At 35.2% G+C, this 19,390-nt stretch overlaps 1 protein-coding gene across 7 annotated transcripts in view; it reads right to left on the bottom strand.

The window, feature by feature from the left end:
- TENM1 (teneurin transmembrane protein 1) overlaps positions 1–19,390 on the bottom strand; it is a 753,664-nt gene that overhangs the window by 73,444 nt on the left and 660,830 nt on the right. For all 7 annotated transcript variants that reach the window (XM_079123321.1, XM_079123316.1, XM_079123318.1 and 4 more), the window contains one exon: positions 15,299–15,531. In XM_079123321.1, the coding sequence (XP_078979447.1) occupies positions 15,299–15,531 (233 nt within the window). The remainder of the gene's footprint in view (positions 1–15,298; positions 15,532–19,390) is intronic.

The following is a 19,390-nucleotide window of genomic DNA, read 5'->3' as shown; positions in this document are numbered from 1 at the left end:
TGTGTAATGTTCAAATTAGCATAAACCTATCTCCTTAAACATTTGTTATTTCTTTGTGGCAAAAACATTTAAAATCCTTTCTTCTAGTCTTTTGGAATATATAGTAGATTATTATGGTTACCCTTCTCTGTAACAAAACATCAGGACGTATTTCTTTCATCTAACTGTAATTTAGTACCTGGTGACCAACTTTCATCCCCTTCCCACATTCCCCTCAGCCTCTGGTAACCTCTATTCTACACTTGACTTCTGTGAGATTAAGATGTTTCTCTTTCATGAAATCTTCTCCGAAAACCCCAATTCATCATGGTCTCTCTGGTTTCTAAACCACAGAAACTGTGGGTTACATATTTTTTTTTTGAAATTTTGAAGATTATTTTTCTTTTCAGTGTACTGTAGTTTTACATAATAGTGGAGTTCATTTTGATGTATTTATGAATACATAAAATTATTTGCTTCATTTTAATCACCAGTACTACCCCCTTTCCTTCACTTTTCCCTACCCTGATCTCCTTCTTCTACTCTATTGGTCTTCCTTCTATTTATTTATTTTTAAAATTTGTGCATTATTGTTATAGATAAAATTGGAATGCATTGTGATATATTAATACATGCACATAGCATAATTCGGTCAACTTTATTCCACAGCTCTTCTCCTTTTCCTTCCCTTATTTATATATTTTTAATGTGAATTCTCCAATCATGCTAAGCTAAGCTCCTTGAGGGCAAGAACTTGATTTTGTGGTTTATTTTTATAGCTCAACAAATCCAGACCTGGACACAAATGTTGAATAAACCTTCCTGAATTACAGACTAAATTTCCACATGCTTATGTTGAAACACAGCTAACTTGAATAAAATAAAGCATGCCAGGAGGTCAAAAGTGCATACCAATATCTCTAAAAACGTGTTTAGAAAAGATGCAATGATAATCTATTTTTCCCAAGAGCTTTAAGAAGAGTATAGCACTTAACAATTAGTGATGATTATTGTATGGAAAGAGGGAGTTTGACAGTTAAGGGCAAATAGATGGAGGACCATGGATTAAATTAACTGCAAATGAATGTGATCTATGTGGGTAGCCATACTGAATAACTTAGTGCTCCCTCACCATGCCGAATCCATTTTGCTCTGCCAACACATCCTCGTTTTATGATCTTGTAATCTTGTTCATCCTTACCATGTCAAGAGTTATAAAGAAACACAAACGCCTCAATATATTACCTTAATTTGCTTCACTACACACCACAGAAGGGAGAGCAGAGAGAACACTGGCTCTAAGGTTAGGTTGGGAATCTGAGTTTCAGTCTGCCTTACACTGCAGATCAGCTGTAGGACTTTGGGTAAGGCACTTAACTACTCAGTGTCTTGATTTCCTAGTCCATACATTATTACCAATTATACAGGGTAAAACTGAAGCTCACAGGAGCCAATGGAATGAAAAGACTTTGAAGAGGATAAAGTGTGCTAGTGCTAAGTGGTGTCCTAATTGCATAGTCATTGCTGTAATTCTTTCTGAAAGTGACTTTTCTAAGCCTAAAATGATAGACAAAGATTTCTATGCAGGCTCTGTTTCAACATTTTAAGCTTTTCTGTGTTGTACAGATAAAACAGTATATGATTTAAGTCCATAAAGTCTTACGTAACCTTTGCCAGCACAGAGCCCTATGTTAGATTCGCCACAGAGACAAGGCAGTAGTTGAAAACAATTTTGTTAGCTCAGGGGAAATACTGTACTATTGAACTATTGATGTAGAAACTTTCAAGCTTTTATAAGATGGTTAAAGTTTTCATACAGAGAATCAAATAAATAAAGCTCCGTGCTGTGCAATTGGCTAAGGAAGACACTGGGCCACGGGTCATAGTGGCATTTCAACATTTAACAGTGAAACCAGACACTAATAATGATAGGAGTTAGTTTTCCTTGCTTTATAGAGGGGTGTGTGTGTGTGTGTGTGTGTGTGTGTGTGTGTGTGTGTGTGTGTGTAAAAGAGACTGGGGTAAGTAGAATGTTCTAGTTCAAATCAAAATGCATATATTTTGTTTTATTTTTGTGCTACAATTCCTGCCCAAAAGATTCCTGGAGATTGAGATTTAACGGAAAGCAGTACTTAGTATTTAGTATGGGCTAAGATAAATGAGATTTACTAAATTTGAGCTAGAATTTTATTGCCCCCCCTTAAAAATTCTTCAAACCTCAAGCAACTGTATATAGGACACAACTCAGATACATTTTGAAGCAATGCCTCTATCATCTTAACAAAACAAACCATCTCACAAGATCCTTATGTGAACAATTAGCCCGAGGAAATAAAGTTCATTTATTGCCCATGGGCCAGCAAAAAACTAATTGCATTTGTTCCACTCTAGGGAAAATGAGTCTCTCTCAAGGTATGTGAGCATCCAAGAAGTTCTAATAAAAAAAAAAGCAAACTAAGTAGAATATCTTGTCCTGAATACTCTGTAAAGGCAGGATATGAGGAACAATCCAACAGTGCTTAATATTCACAAAAGTGGGCAAACTCAAGAAGAATTAAAATTTCTTTAGCATAATTATTTGCCCATTCAAAACAACACAGAAGGTCCATCTAAAATTCTTGCAACATCTGAACATCTTGACTAATGAAGCTAATGCTAAAATGGAAGATCACCAAGTCAGGAGTGGTACAGTCATTTGTGAAAGGTAAAGCACTCCGTGAATACAATTTTTCAGCCTTTCTAATGGAAGTTCAAGAGGCATTTAGGAGGACTGATTTGGGCTCAATCAATAATACATGAATATAGTAACAGCATGTACATATGTGCACACACAAATGTGACAGCTGAGTAAAAGCAAAAGATAACCAAATCAGTTGTATGAGACAACTCATTGCACTGTTTTCTCTTTTCCATGCTCTGACCTACAAGTTTGATAATCTGTGGGCATGAGAAGGTTATGCCCACAAAAGGTATGAAAAAAACTCAATGCCTTTTTCACAGGGGCTGACAACTTCCTTAGCCTTGTCTTCATGAGAGTGGGCTTTCTGAGGCTATCTCCTTACCTTTTTCCTCTAATTCAATCACAAAGATAGCTTCATGAGAGATCAAAGAGAAAGAAAGAGTCTGGAGTCTGGTGGTAGAAGTTGGAAGATGTGTCTATGAAACTGTGATTCAAATGAATTTATATAATTTCCCAGAGTTCAGGTTTTTGCCTTTGTCTATGGTGAGAATAAAAGTTGAGCTGCCCATGTCAGTGGATTACTGTAAAGGCCAAATCAAATAACAGCTGTTCTGTCTGTGAAATCTTTCCAAAAGGTTAACACAAGTGATGTTAACATTTATTTATGTTTTTGATTAACAGTTTTCTAGTATCATGCTCTGGTTTATCTGTTACATGATTGCCTGCTTCAACATGGCTCTACTTAGGTGCCAGGAGCCTGATGTGTATTTCTGTCGGTATCTCCTCCAGGCTGATAGTGATGATCAGTTTGTACAGGATCCTATATTATTTCTTCAGCCAAACTGGTCTATGTGCTGGCTCTGAAGCATACCACTCTTTCCCTTCATTACAGGTTTGCTTGCACCATTCCCTGAGCCTGGAATGAGTTTTTCTTCTAGTATTTAAATCCAGTTCATCTTTCAAGGCACAGCACAAACCTCAAGAATTTTGATATACAAACTGACTCAAGGACTTTCAAATATATTGATGGAAGTATTTCCTTGTCAATTACATCAAAAAATTTCATTGGTCTTGTCACTACTTTATTCTCCACTGCCCTACCTTCTCTCCTTTACCTTATTCTTTTTTAAATTGGTTCTTTTTAGTTATACAGAATATACTATGATATAATTATGGGATATAACATGTAATATAATTTGCTCATTCAGTCCCTAGTACTTCCCTTTTCCCTCTCTTCCTCCCACTCCCTGTTTCCTTCGCTCTACTGATCTTTCTGCTCTAAACTTACCTTTGTGTCCAGCTCTTCTTCAGATTAAAATTTTTTCCTCTACATCTTCCTCTTCTGCTTATTTCCCTCTCCTTTTCTATCCAAACCCCAATCCATCCTCCATTCCCTGAACTCTTGTAATGTTTAAAGTTTATATCACAAAACTTAATGCTCAATTATGGTCTTCTCTAATAAGTCCCTCCCTTGCCTTCCCAACCAGCTTATATTCCACTCCAAGGCAGGGACCATATTATTTTACTTCACTTATAAATCTTGATTTTGCTGCTTGGGAAGCTTAACAAAACAGTAGATCTCAGGGAACTTTGTTCTTTATCTGACAAGATATACTGTGAGCATGATGTGGGTTTGACAGAATAGTTAAAACCAGTGGGAGTTTTATGAATAGGAAAGCAAGGCCATTGGCACTAGTGTCTTATTGACATCAGTTAAATAGTTTGAAAATATTAATTAAAATGACAGCATCTCTTGATACCTGTCTAATAACCAGGAGGTTTTTGTGTAACAAGAGATGATCACAGTGTTGACCTATAGTATTGGCATAGTTCCTGCATTGGGGGAGTACTTTGTATGTTTATAGAATTAATGACTAAGATCTTTATTAGAAACAGAACAATTTGAGCAATTAAAAAAGTAATTAATAATAGCCAGTGAGTTTTATAAAGGAGCTAAAACAAAATCAAACAGAAGCATATTAAAATAACATCACATCCTATTCTTCCAATGGCAATGGTTGTTAATCCAAAACTTCAAACATATCCAGAATTTCTAGAAACTAGGGAAATATATTTATGGCTAATTCGGGAGCCAGTAGTCTTGGTCATCTCTTAATTGACTAGGTTCATTTAAAACATCCAAATTGATTATTTGAATAAAGCCATACTCTTAAAACTGAACCAGATATACTTGGGAAATAAAAGCGCCCAGCATTGGTAAAAAACAGGTTTTTAACTGTTGCTCTGGGTTTTTAAAAAAATTCCAAGCTTAATGAGCTAAAATCAGAAGATGTAAGATATAAAGTAGTCTTTTTTCAGTTCACTCTCCTCAGAAATGCCCCCAGTTTTACAACTCTGGGAAAGGTGAGAAGGTACCCTGTGAAAGACTCAAAGTCCTAAAGCAGGGCTGGAGCAGGAGCATTCCTGTTTCTGATTTTGCTTTGTTCAAAGAGAACACAGAGAAAGGATTGTGGAAACCAATGCAGGTAGTCCTTGTAGAATCCATTCTGATGAATTTTGGCTTGGGGAAGGACAAAACAGACTTATCAATTTATTATTATGCCTTCAATTTCCTTGGGTTAGACATGCTTTCCAAAATGAGAAATGGTTCCTGCCCACTCAGGGAAATTACCACTGTAATCAGTTTCCCTTCCTGAGTAAATACTGGTAAAAAGGGGCACCTACCCACCTTCTTTTTCCCCCAAACCCTTACACAGTCTAACAAGATTTTTGAAAAACCAAATGGAATAGCTAGCAAATGAAACTGGAAGAAAAATAGAGCAAATAACACTGGGGCTTCCTAGCTAGGTTTGATAGTTGAGGCTTGAAGATAAGCTCACATTTGAGTTATTAAGCCTGCAATTCCTCAGGGAAAAACTTTAAATGGGCCAGAACTCACTCCCAAGGAAACAGTGACTTTCTTTGGTCAATGATAAAATTGACTATATTCAGGCTTTTCCAGGAATTTCATAGGGAACTCCGCATATGGATACATACTAGAGGTGCTGATGAGTTAATGAAAGAGCCTTAAATCTAGTCAGTTCAAAATATAAGAGATTAATGCCAGTCACTTACAGGGGGTCTTGAAGACTGTTCTCATATGTTGGTACCTATACCTTACAGGTCATTAAATACTCTATCATCTCTTTATGAGTGAAAACCTTATTTAAAACAAAACAAATCAATTTTTGAAATGGTTTCGTCAGGCATAAAATTTCCAGTTGCTCTCTCACCCTTCTTTTTATGTATTTCAAAATTATGAAATATTTCAAAACTCCATCTCCTTATCCCTTTCCCTTTTCCCTTCCTTCCCTAGATGTAACCACTATCTTGAAATTAGTATCTTCCTGTGGATATTTTTGTAAATTTTCTACATTTGTATATCTACAAATAATATATGGTATTGTTTTTGTGCTTTAAAAATTTGTGTAGGTAGGCTTAGGGTGTGGCTCAGTAGTAGCACATGTGTTTAAGCATGCATGAAGCCTAGGGTTCCATCTCCAGGAATAAAAAAAAGTAGGAAATAGATGGATTAATGGTTGCACAGTAATATGAATATACTCAATGTTTCCGAACTGTACATTTAAAATGGTTAAAATGATAAAATTATGTTACACACTGTTTATTTTACTACAACAAAATATGTAAGTGATATTATACTTTATATATCCCTTTGCAATTTTCTCTTTTATTCATCCAACATTGTTTTTGTGATTATGGATGCTTTTGCATGTAGACCTAGTTCATTCTTTTTTTTTTCTGTTGTCTAATGTTCCATCATTTGAGTAAGCACTTATTATTAGATTGTTTCTATTTTATTCTTTAATGAATATTTTAGGACGTGTCCTTATCCCATATGTACTTGTGACTTTCCATACTATTTTCTTCAGCTGAGCACTTCCCAGTAACTCTCTCTGACATGGTTACCATTTTTTTTCTTTTGTTGGCTAGTTAGTTTTGCAAGGCTTAGAATTAAATTACAACTGTGTATATTCAATCAATGAAGTTTGAAAGAGAATTTGAATACAAACAACATTGAAAACAAAACAATACTAATCTTGAAAACAATCCAGTTAATAATAGTAATTAGTCTAAAATATATTTCAATTTTTATCCTTATTCCCATCATACTTTATTTGTACAAGGTATTAGTTTAACTCATCTTTGTGTAATTTCATCCTATACCACCCTATAAAGAAGGTAGGTACTATTTCCATTTTACAGATGAGAAAGTAATAGCTCAGTGATGGGTCCAAAATAGGTTTGAAGTCAATTTTAACTGAAGTTTCTAGTTTTAACTGTTCTAAATATTTCCTAAGTTTTCCAAATTTCCAAGGGATCAAATGGGAAAGACATAAGGAATGATTTAAAGTTCACTGAAAGGCCTGTCTTAAAAATAACTTTATCATTGGAGGACTTTTCTAGCAGGACACAAACTGTAGAGATGTTAAGGAAATATGTTGATAATCCAATGCTATCAAATTACAAAATTTCTATAGGATTTTGAGTGGCTGGTGATGTAGCTCAGTGGCAGAGTAGCTTCCTACACATGAGCAAGGTTCTGAGTTTGCTCCCCAGCATGAAAAAAGAAAAAAGGAGGAGAGATAACAAACGTGGAAAAATATTTGCAACACATGAGAAACAAAGGGATGTTTTTCTTATATTTCAAATACTGAAAGAACTTGATAGAAAAATTAGCAAAGGATATGAAAGTGAGCTTACCAAAAAGAAAATAGAGATGGTCACAAAACATGTGAAAATGACATTCAACTTCATTGATAATTAATAAAATAACAATTAAAGCTACAAGATATCATTTCCCACTGATGAGATGCACATGCATTCAATAAAAAGTTTATATTCAGAGTATCTGAAGGTATGGTAAACAAGTACTCTTAGTAACTATGAGTTAGAGTATAAATATATTCAATCTTTTGTGAGGATGATTTGGTAATATACACTACAGTTAAAATTTAATGCCATTTATTCACAAAATTTCTTCAAAATACATGAACTATGTTATTCCCTGAAGAAGTGTAATAATACAAAATTAAAATAAAAAAGTTCATCATGATGCAACTGGCTTAATAAATTATGATAATTCCATGTTATAATATTAAGCAGGTCTTAAAAATGAAGAGGTAATTATGTACATGCTTTTATGGAAAGATCTTCAAGATATATTATTAAATGAAAGAAGCAAGGTGAGTAGTTATCTATATGGTATGATTCTCAATATATAAGGAAAATTAAATATAAAGGTCTAGAAGGAATCTCAAGACTGTTAAAATAGGTTACATTTAGAGAGATGGACTGGAGTGTTTGTGGTAAAGAAGTTTAAAAGTTTCTTTTAGTATTTTTCTATACAGTTAAAAAATTTAAACCATATATATGTTATTTTTATATTTTTATTCTCAATATCAGTAGGGCTTATCTAGATTATAAGATTATGGATCATTTAAATTTTTTATTTATACTACTCTCTTAAAATAGGTGCAATTAATATCTTTCACTATTGATGTACCAGGATTCCAAGGATTTCCACTTAGGTCTCTTTCTTTTTTTTTTTTTTTGCGGTGCTGGGGATTGAACCCAAAGGTTTCTTTCTTGACTCATGGTATTAACCCTTTAGCAGGTGTCCTGTAACATGCTCAGAATGAGAATAACCTATTGTCAACCATCAGAAATATGCCTCTCCTTCTTTGGAGTGCTATCATCCATGAAAACAGAGACCTGATTCCTCAGAGATCAGACCATAGGACAGGACAGTGTGTGTGTGAGAGAGAGAGAGAGGGAGAGAGAGAGAGAAAATATCCTATTTTTGAGGCTGGGCACAGTGGTGTGTGCCTGTAATTCCAGCGACTTGAGAGGCTGAGGCAGGAGGATCATGAGTTCAAGACCAGCCTCAGCAACTTAGTGAGGCCCTACGGAACTTAGTGAGATCTTGTCTCAAAATAAAAAGGGTTGAGGATGTGGCTCAGGGGTTAAGTACCCCTGGGTTCAATCTCCAGTACACCTAAAAGAATAATAATAACTTATTTTTAAAGAATAATTCAAAAGTTATATTTTATTTCATAACTAAGCACTTGATCATTTGAAAAATAACATTTTTGTTTTGTTGAATTACAAAAATAAATGCTCAGAAAATGAAAGAGAAAGTAAAATCAATTATAATTCATTATTCAGAAAGTATTATTGCCATGAAAGAATGAAGAGGAGACATTTCAAACATTCTTCACTTTACCAGTTTGCTGCTTAGATTTATCTAACTTATATATCTTGTAAAAAATCTGCTTTTTCTTGATTACAAAGAAGCAGCAGCTGTCCTTCTTACATGCATATAACTTAGGTCATTAGTGATGTTGGTGAAAATGCCCTGTGTGATGCCATCTATAATCCTTGGGCAGAAGTGGTCAAAAATGCAATAAGTTATTCAATTCTAAAATAAAAATAGACTTCCTGACTCCATTTCCAGCTGTGTTTTAGTCCATGATGATGTTAAATTCATGGATTTCCAAAGACATCTTGGTTTACTGTATGTCATTTGAATTTTACATCATATATCTGTTCATTTATCCAGTATTTCTGGAGGATCGATGAAGCTAAAAACATATTCTGATGACCCCTCCATTGTGGAGTGAATATTCTGGATTCCCTGAGAAGTCAGTGCACTGTAGTTTGCAGATTCCTTCAAAAATCAGCAAAGCATGCTACACTCACCAGGAAATTACTACTCTGTTTCTTTGTTTTTATAGTGAGCTCTGTGCATTTGGTAAACTTGGAATTGTGGGGCCATCTTATATTGAAGATGAAGCAATAAGGGACCATGATCAAAGTTTTAACTCTAATACAATTTTATGTTTTAGAACCTTAAAAACAAACATTTTGCATTGAAAGAGATTTCCTAATTAACTTCTGAAGAATTTGTACATTAAAACATCTTACCCTGCTGGAGAAGACTGATAAAGCAAATGCACTACCTTCTGCTGAGGAGAAACTGTATTTAGAAGGAACTTGCTATTCTCATAAAACTTTTAATAGGAAGAAGTGAATCAAATTCCTTAATTACCATTTTATGGTTGGTAAAAGGGCAAATTACATGCCATCCATTTCTAAACTTCTAAATGTCTCTGGTGCTTTTAATTAAAGCTGCCATCTAGAAACTACTAAAGCAATTTTATGCAATTAGTTATTTATAGGTTACCATAATACACCACTCAAAATATGATTTAAGTGATTTGCAGCCTGTTAGTGTGTGATCTCTGTCATTTTTTTTTTTTTGACCAGAGACTCTTCAATCTGTGGAGGCAATTCTTAAGTGGACAGATAAGAAAGGTGTACATTGAAGAGCTGTGATAAGGAAGCAAAGTTATTTTGGCTAGTGATCTTAAATAAAAAGAATCATCATTCTATGCTATCAGTCTTTACAAACAAGGGGTCCAAGTTTCATTCTAGACAAGACTGTGGAGGTGAAGCATAGTCAGCCCTCTGAATCCATAGGTTCCACACCCTTGGATCAACCAACTACATATTTAATAAATTAAAAAGAAATTGTATCTGTACTGAACATGTACAGACTATTTTCCTAGTCATCATTCCCTAACAATACAAAATAACAACTATTTACATAGCATCTATGTTTTATTAGATTATAGCTTTTCAGAATAGCATGTACATGCCAGAGGAAGGAGTAGAGCTTCAGGATACATCTCAGCTAGATCTAGGAAGGGATGGAAATTGTTTACATCTAAACTTTATTAGACCAAGATTTCATAATTGACAATAAAGTTAAATACACTCTGTATATCTGGTGTTATGAATACCTAAGACCACTTTTGGAAGCTGTCAAGATTTAAGGATCATTTCTCTCCTATGGAATAACCATTTGCAGTCACCTGGTATTGCTTAAGTCCTGCTGACTTCTGAGGTCACTTTGCTTAAAGATGTGCATGAAAACAGAGATATAATCCTTGGTGAGATCCAAGAAAACCAAGTTAAGTCATTGATTAATTTCATCCTGTCCAGTCACTCCTTCACCCTCTGTATGTACTTAAAAAAATAAATGCATTCAAGCTTGTCACAAATTTTATTTTATATCCCCACCTAGTACCATTTCACATTCTGCTTAAGTACTTGGTCATCTATTACATGACTCATTAGTTTGAGTTCTCTGTAGAATTAAAGAAAGTTGCAGTAAAAATAATAAATGGAACCTAAGTTTCAACTACATCATCCATGCATGTTTTAAAAGCATCTTTCAAAGTCAATTCGAACTCATATACAATGCCAGGGATTAGCACTCCATCAACCTCTTTGCTAAACTTTTTTCTTTGCCCCATTACATTGAAGTATTGATGAGTAAAATGGCAAATGTTTCTCTTTATTGGGATTCAAATCAAAGTGCATAAAACTGGATCAGATAAAGCCTTCTTCCAGGAGAAGTAGCCAGGGGCTATCATATGAAATTCTATTTGGAGATGCTTCCATTTTTCCTTCAAACAAAATTTGTAGTTAATACTGTAGTCAGGAAATTTAATAAAATGAAAGTTTCCTGTCTTGGTCCCTTAAGTAAAATTTGGTGATGTTCCTAATTGCAGAGTCTTCCAAAGAGAAGTGACAAGGTTTCCTGGAGATTTATTTGAATAATTACATTCATAGACTATGTAAGTGCTATGTAGTGCACTATGCATACAATCTTAGGTTAGAAAAATCAGACAAATGAGTTCAATAGAAAAGAAAACTAGAATAAAGGTTATTTATCTTGTAAATAAAGCTACTTTATTTCCATTGAATACATGTCATTAGATTGAAAACTATTTCCCAATATATCTATCCTTCCCAGAGATTATGGATTTTAGCAGAAAGGCAAGCAGTGTGAGATAGTTGAGGTATCACGATTCTTTATTTCTTTTTCATCATATTTTTCTTTTTTTGAATCAGGCAGACTTGGTTTGAATTCCAGGATTACACTGTAAACTATCTGACCTTGGGTAAATTTCTTAACCTACCAGTTTCCTTGTTTGTATGATGGGAATAATATTACAGTACAAACTTGTGCATTATTGTGAAGATCATACATACTGTGTATAAAATATCTAGTACAGAGTATGACACAAAATAGGCACCCAGTAAGTTATCTATGGCTATTGTAATACTTTTGGGCTTGGGGAAAGATCATTCTGAGCTTTCAGTTTACAACTGAGGAATCTCAGGACCAGTGTTGGAATGGCTAATGTCACCAAACCAGTAATGGCATCATTAAGTTGTGTTCAGAAGATCACAATGAGGTACAGTGACTTGCACAGAATCATTCAAAGAATCACGGGGATTACATGGATTGAACAAGAAAGTCCAGGCTCCCTCACTGGGTATGTATCACAATTTTGCTGCAATTTTTCAAAAACAAAAAGCCCCTAATAAACAAAACACCCCATGGCTTCTGACTTTTTATGTTTTGCTGTTTTTTTTTTTTTTTAAATTCCATTTGGTAATTGACTCTGGCTTTAGGATGAGTGATCTCAAAAGCAAATTTTATTTCATCCTATTTTTAGAATAGATTTGGAAAGTAAATTAGCTGTCTTACAGATTAACATTTGCTTGACTTACCTTGCATAATTAAGGACATGTTGGAGAGTCTGCCTATAACTGCAATATGTTGCTTGTTAAAGTCTTAGAGCAAGCTCTCTTTTCTAACCTAGAAATTGTACTCCCTAGATGTACATTTCCATTTTCTACTGATCCACACTTTTTCTTTATGAGCTTCTGAATAGAGGGGAAAAATTCAAACCTTTCTTTAAAGATATCCATTAAACAGTTGCTGTCTTTTAAGGGGAAAGGAAGAAGCTGATGTGCATAGTAGTTGTAAAGCAAAAACCAAATTGGGCTTTCTTGAGAGACAAAGAACCTGCAGGAGAACTTCAAAGATGAAATTAGCAATTAGCCATACTCTTCTCTCAATTTTCACACTGTGCTTTAATAACTTCTTGCATGATTTTTTCCTTCTACGGAAGTCTATGAAATTGCCCTGCAGCATTCAATATAATGAGAATCTCACTTCTGATTCACTGACAAGGGTGAGTACTATCTATATTCAGCATAGAGATAGGTGCCATAGCTAGGCACCTAAGTTTCTGAGCAGCATTTTCAGAGAAACTTATGTCTGAACATAGGGTCTGCCATGTGAATGATTTTATATAGCACTATCAGGGTTTTAAATACTGTCAGCATGGTTGAAGGTTATGTGGTGAATATCTAGCATAACCCATACATCCCATTCTGTTAAGTATTCTTGTTTACTTGCTGGATTACGACAGATGTTGACAACACAAATTTCAAGAATGTTATATGAAAGCTTTCCTGGACGGATTATGCATTCAGCTATCTGAAGCCTAAGCTAGGTGTTCTTAAGACAATTTGCTGCTCTAGATGAATAAAGTGTACCAAATTATGGTAAAGACCACTTTTGGAAAGAAAGATAAATAAATCAAGCCAAAGGAAAATATACCACCAGCTATGACAAGGAGAAAAACTTAGTTTAATATTAGCTTTAATAGATATATAAATTTTGGCACTCTCATTACCAGTGCTTCAAGAGTTCATGCAAATCCTGTTCATCAGAACTCTATTATTGCTGCTTTGCAGGCAAAAAAGATGCAGTGAACCAATTATTTGCTTTATTTGGAAAAGCTGAGATATTCATTCTCTAGAGACAGGTTGAATGTGGTAGGTGAGATGAGTGGTTTTCATACTAGCAGCAACTCAGGAGGATGTCAATTTCAGGCACAATACAAGCTTGATTCCTCCCTATTTCTTATGCAGAAATCATTATAATACCCACAGAGTTTTAAACCTGTGCAAAAGGTGGGACCCAGCCTGATGTACTTCTGTGAAAGATGAGCTGATTATAAGCTGCACCTGAGTTATTCATTCATTCATTAAATATTTATTGTGGACCTACTATGTATAAGAAATGAGAGCTGGCACAGGGAAGAACACTTTACTGTAATCCTTGTGGGGCTTATGTTCTTTAAGGTAAAATTCATTCCCTTTAAACATCATTGAAATTACCTTTTAGGAATACGTGGCAATAAGATCTAGTTACTTAGTTGATCAATTACACAATAAGAACCTATAGAATATACTGTGCTAAAAATTGGAGTAGTGGGGAAGGTTAAGAACGTAAGATGTAGTTTCTCATCTCAAGCAATTTACTTCTGTAAAAAAATCTCCCATTTGTGACAGAAGTGGAAAACAAAAGAAGGCAAAATATAATAGAGTACTAATTTGATAGTGTAGACACTGCTGAAGAAATTCAGATTTAATGGATTGGGGCTAGCTGGAAGGATTTTATGAAAGACAGAGACCTTAAAGAAAGTAAAGGCTTTAAACTCTCATATTTGTTGGTAGTCTCAAAATGGCTAATGTCAAAAGGTTAAAAACTAACTTCTTAATATTTGAAATAATAAGTGACCAACAATTCAAACACATTAATCTCACTGTATTTATTGGCATGGGAAGATATTCATAATATGTTAAGTGTTTAAATCAAGTTATAGAATAGCATCGCATAATATGATCCTACTCTTAGAGAATTAAAATATATGATGGGCATGGAAAAGAGTAAAAATGGATAAACACTAAAACATTAATGGTGGTTTTCTATAGGAGGTAGGTTTGTAGCTGACTATTTTTTCATTCTCTTTTCTAAGTTTTTTGCAACAAATGTGTATTATTTATGTAACAATTTTAAAAATCGGTTTCATATAACCCAATGAAATGAGCACTTTGCAAAACTCACTAAAATAAATGTACACACATATTCATACTTCTTGGAGAAGGAATACAGAAAAGTGATTAAATAATAAAGCAGATGGGGTAGACAGACTTAAAAGTTGACTATCCTTCAGCATAGTGGCCTAACCTAGGAATATAAACCAAGTCTACAAAATCATGAAGTTCACTGGGAGACAAATTTGTTCACTAACTTCCAGGCAACCAAACTTGGTCCTTAAAGATTGAGAAATAAATTTAGGACAATTAAGAGTAAGACCGACTTACCACAGAAGGCAAACAAAAAATGCAATTTGTTATCCTAGAGGGGAATACAAGTGAAATACAAGTAGTTTCAGGAATGATCTAGATAAATTAGTGGAAGAAAGATATGTTAAAGATTGTGAAGCAAAAGGTAGGAATGGTGAGGGTCTGTGAGATAGATATTCAACACACTTGACAGTGGTAGAAGGTGGGTACAGAACTGATCCCACTAAATGCAGACCACTGACCTAAAGCAGGGGTCTGAAGGCTCCCTGCTGTGCCAGCTTAACTCTTTAGTTGCTGGATTGTGGGGAGTTTTCAGGAGGTAGTCCGTGGGAGAGGTTGGGAGACAGGGAGGCAATCAGAGGGTTTTGGTCAATAATTATTTATCAACCAGAAAGGGAGTATTTCAATCTTTTACTATCAATTATGACCATACTAATGTACATTGGCTAAAAATTCACTATGTATGTGCCTATCTTCTGGGATAGAGTTCAAAGGCAAGAATTGAGCTGGATGGATGAAGTACAGTGTGGCAGCAGCCTTAGGATTTTGTGAAGTCAAATGAAATCTTTAGTTGATGAATGGATGATTTTTTGTTTTTACCTCGAGGGCTGTTCAAAGAAGCTTCTGATGCTCTCCCACCATCTCCGCAGTGACTCTGGTCAAAGGGAAGGCACTGGTCACCTGTTCCCGCCACCACTTCAAAATTCTTCGACAGATCTTTTGTCTCCACAAGAGACTTCAACTTGTAGACTTTTCGAGTATTGGTGTCTGAGAGATACAGTGATTCAGACACTGGGTCCATAGCCAGATAGTATTTGTGAGCAGGACTTGTGCTAAGAAAGAGAAAAATAAAGTTACTCAAAGCAATTTGTCCAACATGCACCCCCTGGGGTCTGCCTTGTGTCACAAATTGAAAAAATCTCTTAGAAGAAAGAATTCTTGAATCTTCCTGCTTATGTAAGGAGGGGACAGATATTTGTTTGATTTTCTCTTCATGGGTCTAGGTATGAAAAAAAGTTCAATGTGTACTGCTAACTTGAAATGATGCTGGCATTTTAATATTATCCATTTGAGGGTAGAAAGAAACAGAGGAGAAAAAAAAATCCCAGGAGAGAGCTTTTCTCATACTTTTCATACCCTGTTATCCAATTACCAATTGGGAGACTGCCTGGATACCTCACAGTCACTTCAAACTCAAAAATCCAAAACACAAGTTATTTTCTTCTTCTACCTTCCCCATCTCTCATAAATGTACTCCTTTTCTGGGCTTTCTGCCTTTCTTGGGGACACTGCCATCCTCCTAAGGCTCTTGCTGTCAATTAAAAGGCATGGCCAAAGGTAGAGGAGTGTTGCTGGAAGGGCTGTGCTGTAGATACACTGCCAAACTTTTCCTCTCCAAAGTTTCCTTTTGTAGCTGATGATCAATTCTCTTATCGATTTTTCTTCTTTCAGGAATAATAATAATAGAATTGATTATATTTAACTTCATTTAAGGTATAATCCTATCACAGGATTATGTAATCACATGCCTTATCTCCTAAAGGCAACACTGAAGTTACCTCGACTGATTTTTGGCATTCCTGAATCTCTTCAATTGCAAACAACCGTAAGACCTCATGTTACTTTTATCTGCATAGATGATGAAGCTCATTATTTTTGAGTCTTGCTAATTTCAGTGATTTGATTGCTGCAATATTTTACTTGAATGTAAGGTTCATGTAAGACTGGCATCACTCAAGCTGCAAACCTGGAAGTCATCCCTGATTCTTTTCTCTTCGCAGGCAATTGTGTCTGTAAACTAGCTTTCAGAAACATTCTCTTCTTTCATCCCTTCTGTCGTTGCATTAGTTTTAGCTTTCATCATCTCTGCCCTGGAGTATTTTCTATAGTCTGGCATATAGATGTTTTTGAATATTTAAGTCCATTTTCTCCCATACTGCCTTCAGGATTATTCTGATTATTTGGCTCTCATCTTTAAAAACTTTTTAATGTTCTTTGGTGTGGTATACAAGCTTTCTACACTTGATTCATTCTCATATGCCTTTTGAGGCTTTACTCCTTAAGGAAACCTTCCCTAAATCTCCAACTTGAGTTATTTGTACTGTGCTTAAGGGGATTATATATTATGCTAAATTATTTATGTGTCAGTATCCCCCCAAATAAACCATGAGATCTTGAAGTAGGCAAACTTTTGTTGTTTATCTCTAAAATGTTCAATGCCCAGAACTCTACCTAGCACCCAGTTGTCAAGTCAGAAACTACAAGTCACTCTTTTCCAACTCTTTCTTTTCACCATTACTCAAATCCAGCAAGACACCATGGGCTTTTGTTTATTCTACCTCCTAAATTCTTCTCCAGTTTGCCCACTTTACCTCTGCTGTCATTAGTTCAAGGCTTCATCACCTTTCATCTGAACTCTTTACTTGGCACCACTTCTATATTATGTGTTTGTTTATTAATTCATTAAAAATCATTTAGTAACTGCTTATATTGTGCCCAAGATCTGTGCTATGGTCTAGAGGCCTATCTTTGTGTAAGATACAACCCCTTTTTTCATGAAACTCATAGTCTAGTGGGGGAGACAGATAAGTAATCAAGGTCTGACTGTCATTAATCCAAATATTATGACAGGAGAGGTAGAGGGATAGAAATGAGCAGAGAGGAGGGAGTCATGGCCTAGTAGAACCTATCATGTTGTATTAGCATTATTTTTTAAAATTATTAACTGAAGTTAATAGTTTATTGAGGTTTCCTTAGTTTTTAACCTAATGTCCTTTCTGTTCCAGGATTCCATTCAGAGTAACAAATTATATTTAGTTATCATGTTTCCTTATGCTCTTCTGGACTGTCACAGTTTCTCAGAATTTTCTTGTTTTTGATGACCCTTAACAGTTTTGAGGAGTACTGGTCAGGTATTTTGTAGAATGATCCTCTATTGGACTTTCTGTGACATTTTTCTCATGGCTAGACAGGAGTTGAGGGCTCTTAGAGGAAGACCACAAATGTCAAGTGCTGTTTTGATCAAATAATATCAATGGCACAAACCTATCAACATGACTTATCACTGATGTGGTTGACATTCACCTCCTGGCTGAGACAGTGTCTCCCCACTGGAAAGGTATTCTTTCTTTCCCACGTTCCATGTTTTCTGCTTTGGAGAGAAGTAACTATGTACACCCAACATTTGAGGTATAGGAAGTTACATTCTACCTCCTTGAAGGTGGAACATTTACATAAATTATTTTGAATTCTTCTGAATATGAGCTTTATCTCTTTTTCATTTATTTAAGAATTCATCAGTTTATTTATATCAGTATGAACTTATATATTTATTTTATACTTTGCATTAAATCTAATGCAATTTTATTCTGTTGCTCAAATTGTTCCAGCTTTAGCCATTCAAAGCTCTTTCTGTTGGCTCATGTGCCCCTTTGCCATACTTGCATCAGTGTTGATCTTTTTGATAGCATTTCTATACTTTCTGGCACTATAAGATGTTCCACAGGCTCATCTTGTACACTCCTTGCCCCAATCCTTGAATCAGTTATTTCTCCAAGGATCTCTGGCTCCTTTTATTGGAGAATGGTATTAGAAACCAAAATCTTGCTGGGCACAGTGGCCCATACCTTTAATCCTAGTGACTCGGGGGACTGAGGCAGGAGGATCACAAGTTCAAAGCCAGCCTCAGAAATGGTGAGGTGCTGAGGAACTCAGTGAGATCCTGTTTCTAAATAAAATACACATTAGGGCTGGAGATGTAGCTCATGATAGCACTCCTGGGTTCAGTCCCTAGTACAAAAAAAAAAAAAAAAAAAAAAAAAAAAAGAAAAAGAAAAAGAAAGAAAGAAAAGAAAAGAAAAAAGAAAGAAACCAAGATCTGAAACACTATTTTTGCCACACAGTTCTCTCTCTCCAACTACAGTGTGAGCTCCTTGCAGGCAGTTACCATATTCATCTTTCTATTTTTGGTGCCAAACAGAGTGCCTGACAGACTTGGTGTTTGGTAAGTACTGAACTAAACTGGACTGTGGGACATGAAACTAAGACATAAGAGAGTTCAGGCCTTGGCTACTTAACCAAGCAAAATGGAGGGGGGAGAGTTCATCAGAACAAAGCTACCTTTAAGGACTAGTTTGTTCTTAACTGTATTTGTAATTGCATTTGCCCTCTAAGCATATTTATGTATGTTAATAATAATAAGGGTAGAAAATATTAATGAGATTCAGTTTATAGTTTCCATTGGAAAGAAATGAGGTCCAGTTGGAATACTTGACTTTTCTCTACTTACCTTCATCAAGTAAGATAATCCGGTAGATTCCAGGGATATCTTCAACCCTGGAACCACCATAACAGGTGCTGTAAATACACTGTAAAGGGACCCAACAGACTCCAGACTGATTTGGCAATTTTATCAGACAAGGTATCTCTGTAGCAGAGACTTCTTAAATAGGGGTTTGAGTGAAAATTTTACATATTTAGTTGAATATATACCTGCAGGATAAATTTTTTCCTATGTGCTTAGATCTTTCTAGAATAAAGAAGGGGTCACAACCATTCCCTAAAACAACCATCAATACTTTGGTAGCCAGTTTGTGGAGTTTCAACTAAGCCAGATTAATCCTGCTTTGTTTAGAAAAAAGTCCATAAGCTATTTCTCCAAGAGAAATGTTATCCACACAAAAGTACTTTGGA

The sequence above is a fragment of the Sciurus vulgaris genome (assembly GCF_902686455.1).
Source record: "Sciurus vulgaris genome assembly, chromosome: X".
Classification (NCBI taxonomy): Eukaryota; Metazoa; Chordata; class Mammalia; order Rodentia; family Sciuridae; genus Sciurus; species Sciurus vulgaris.
Note: the sequence above shows the minus strand (reverse complement) of the source record. Positions and strands in the feature narration are given on the sequence as shown.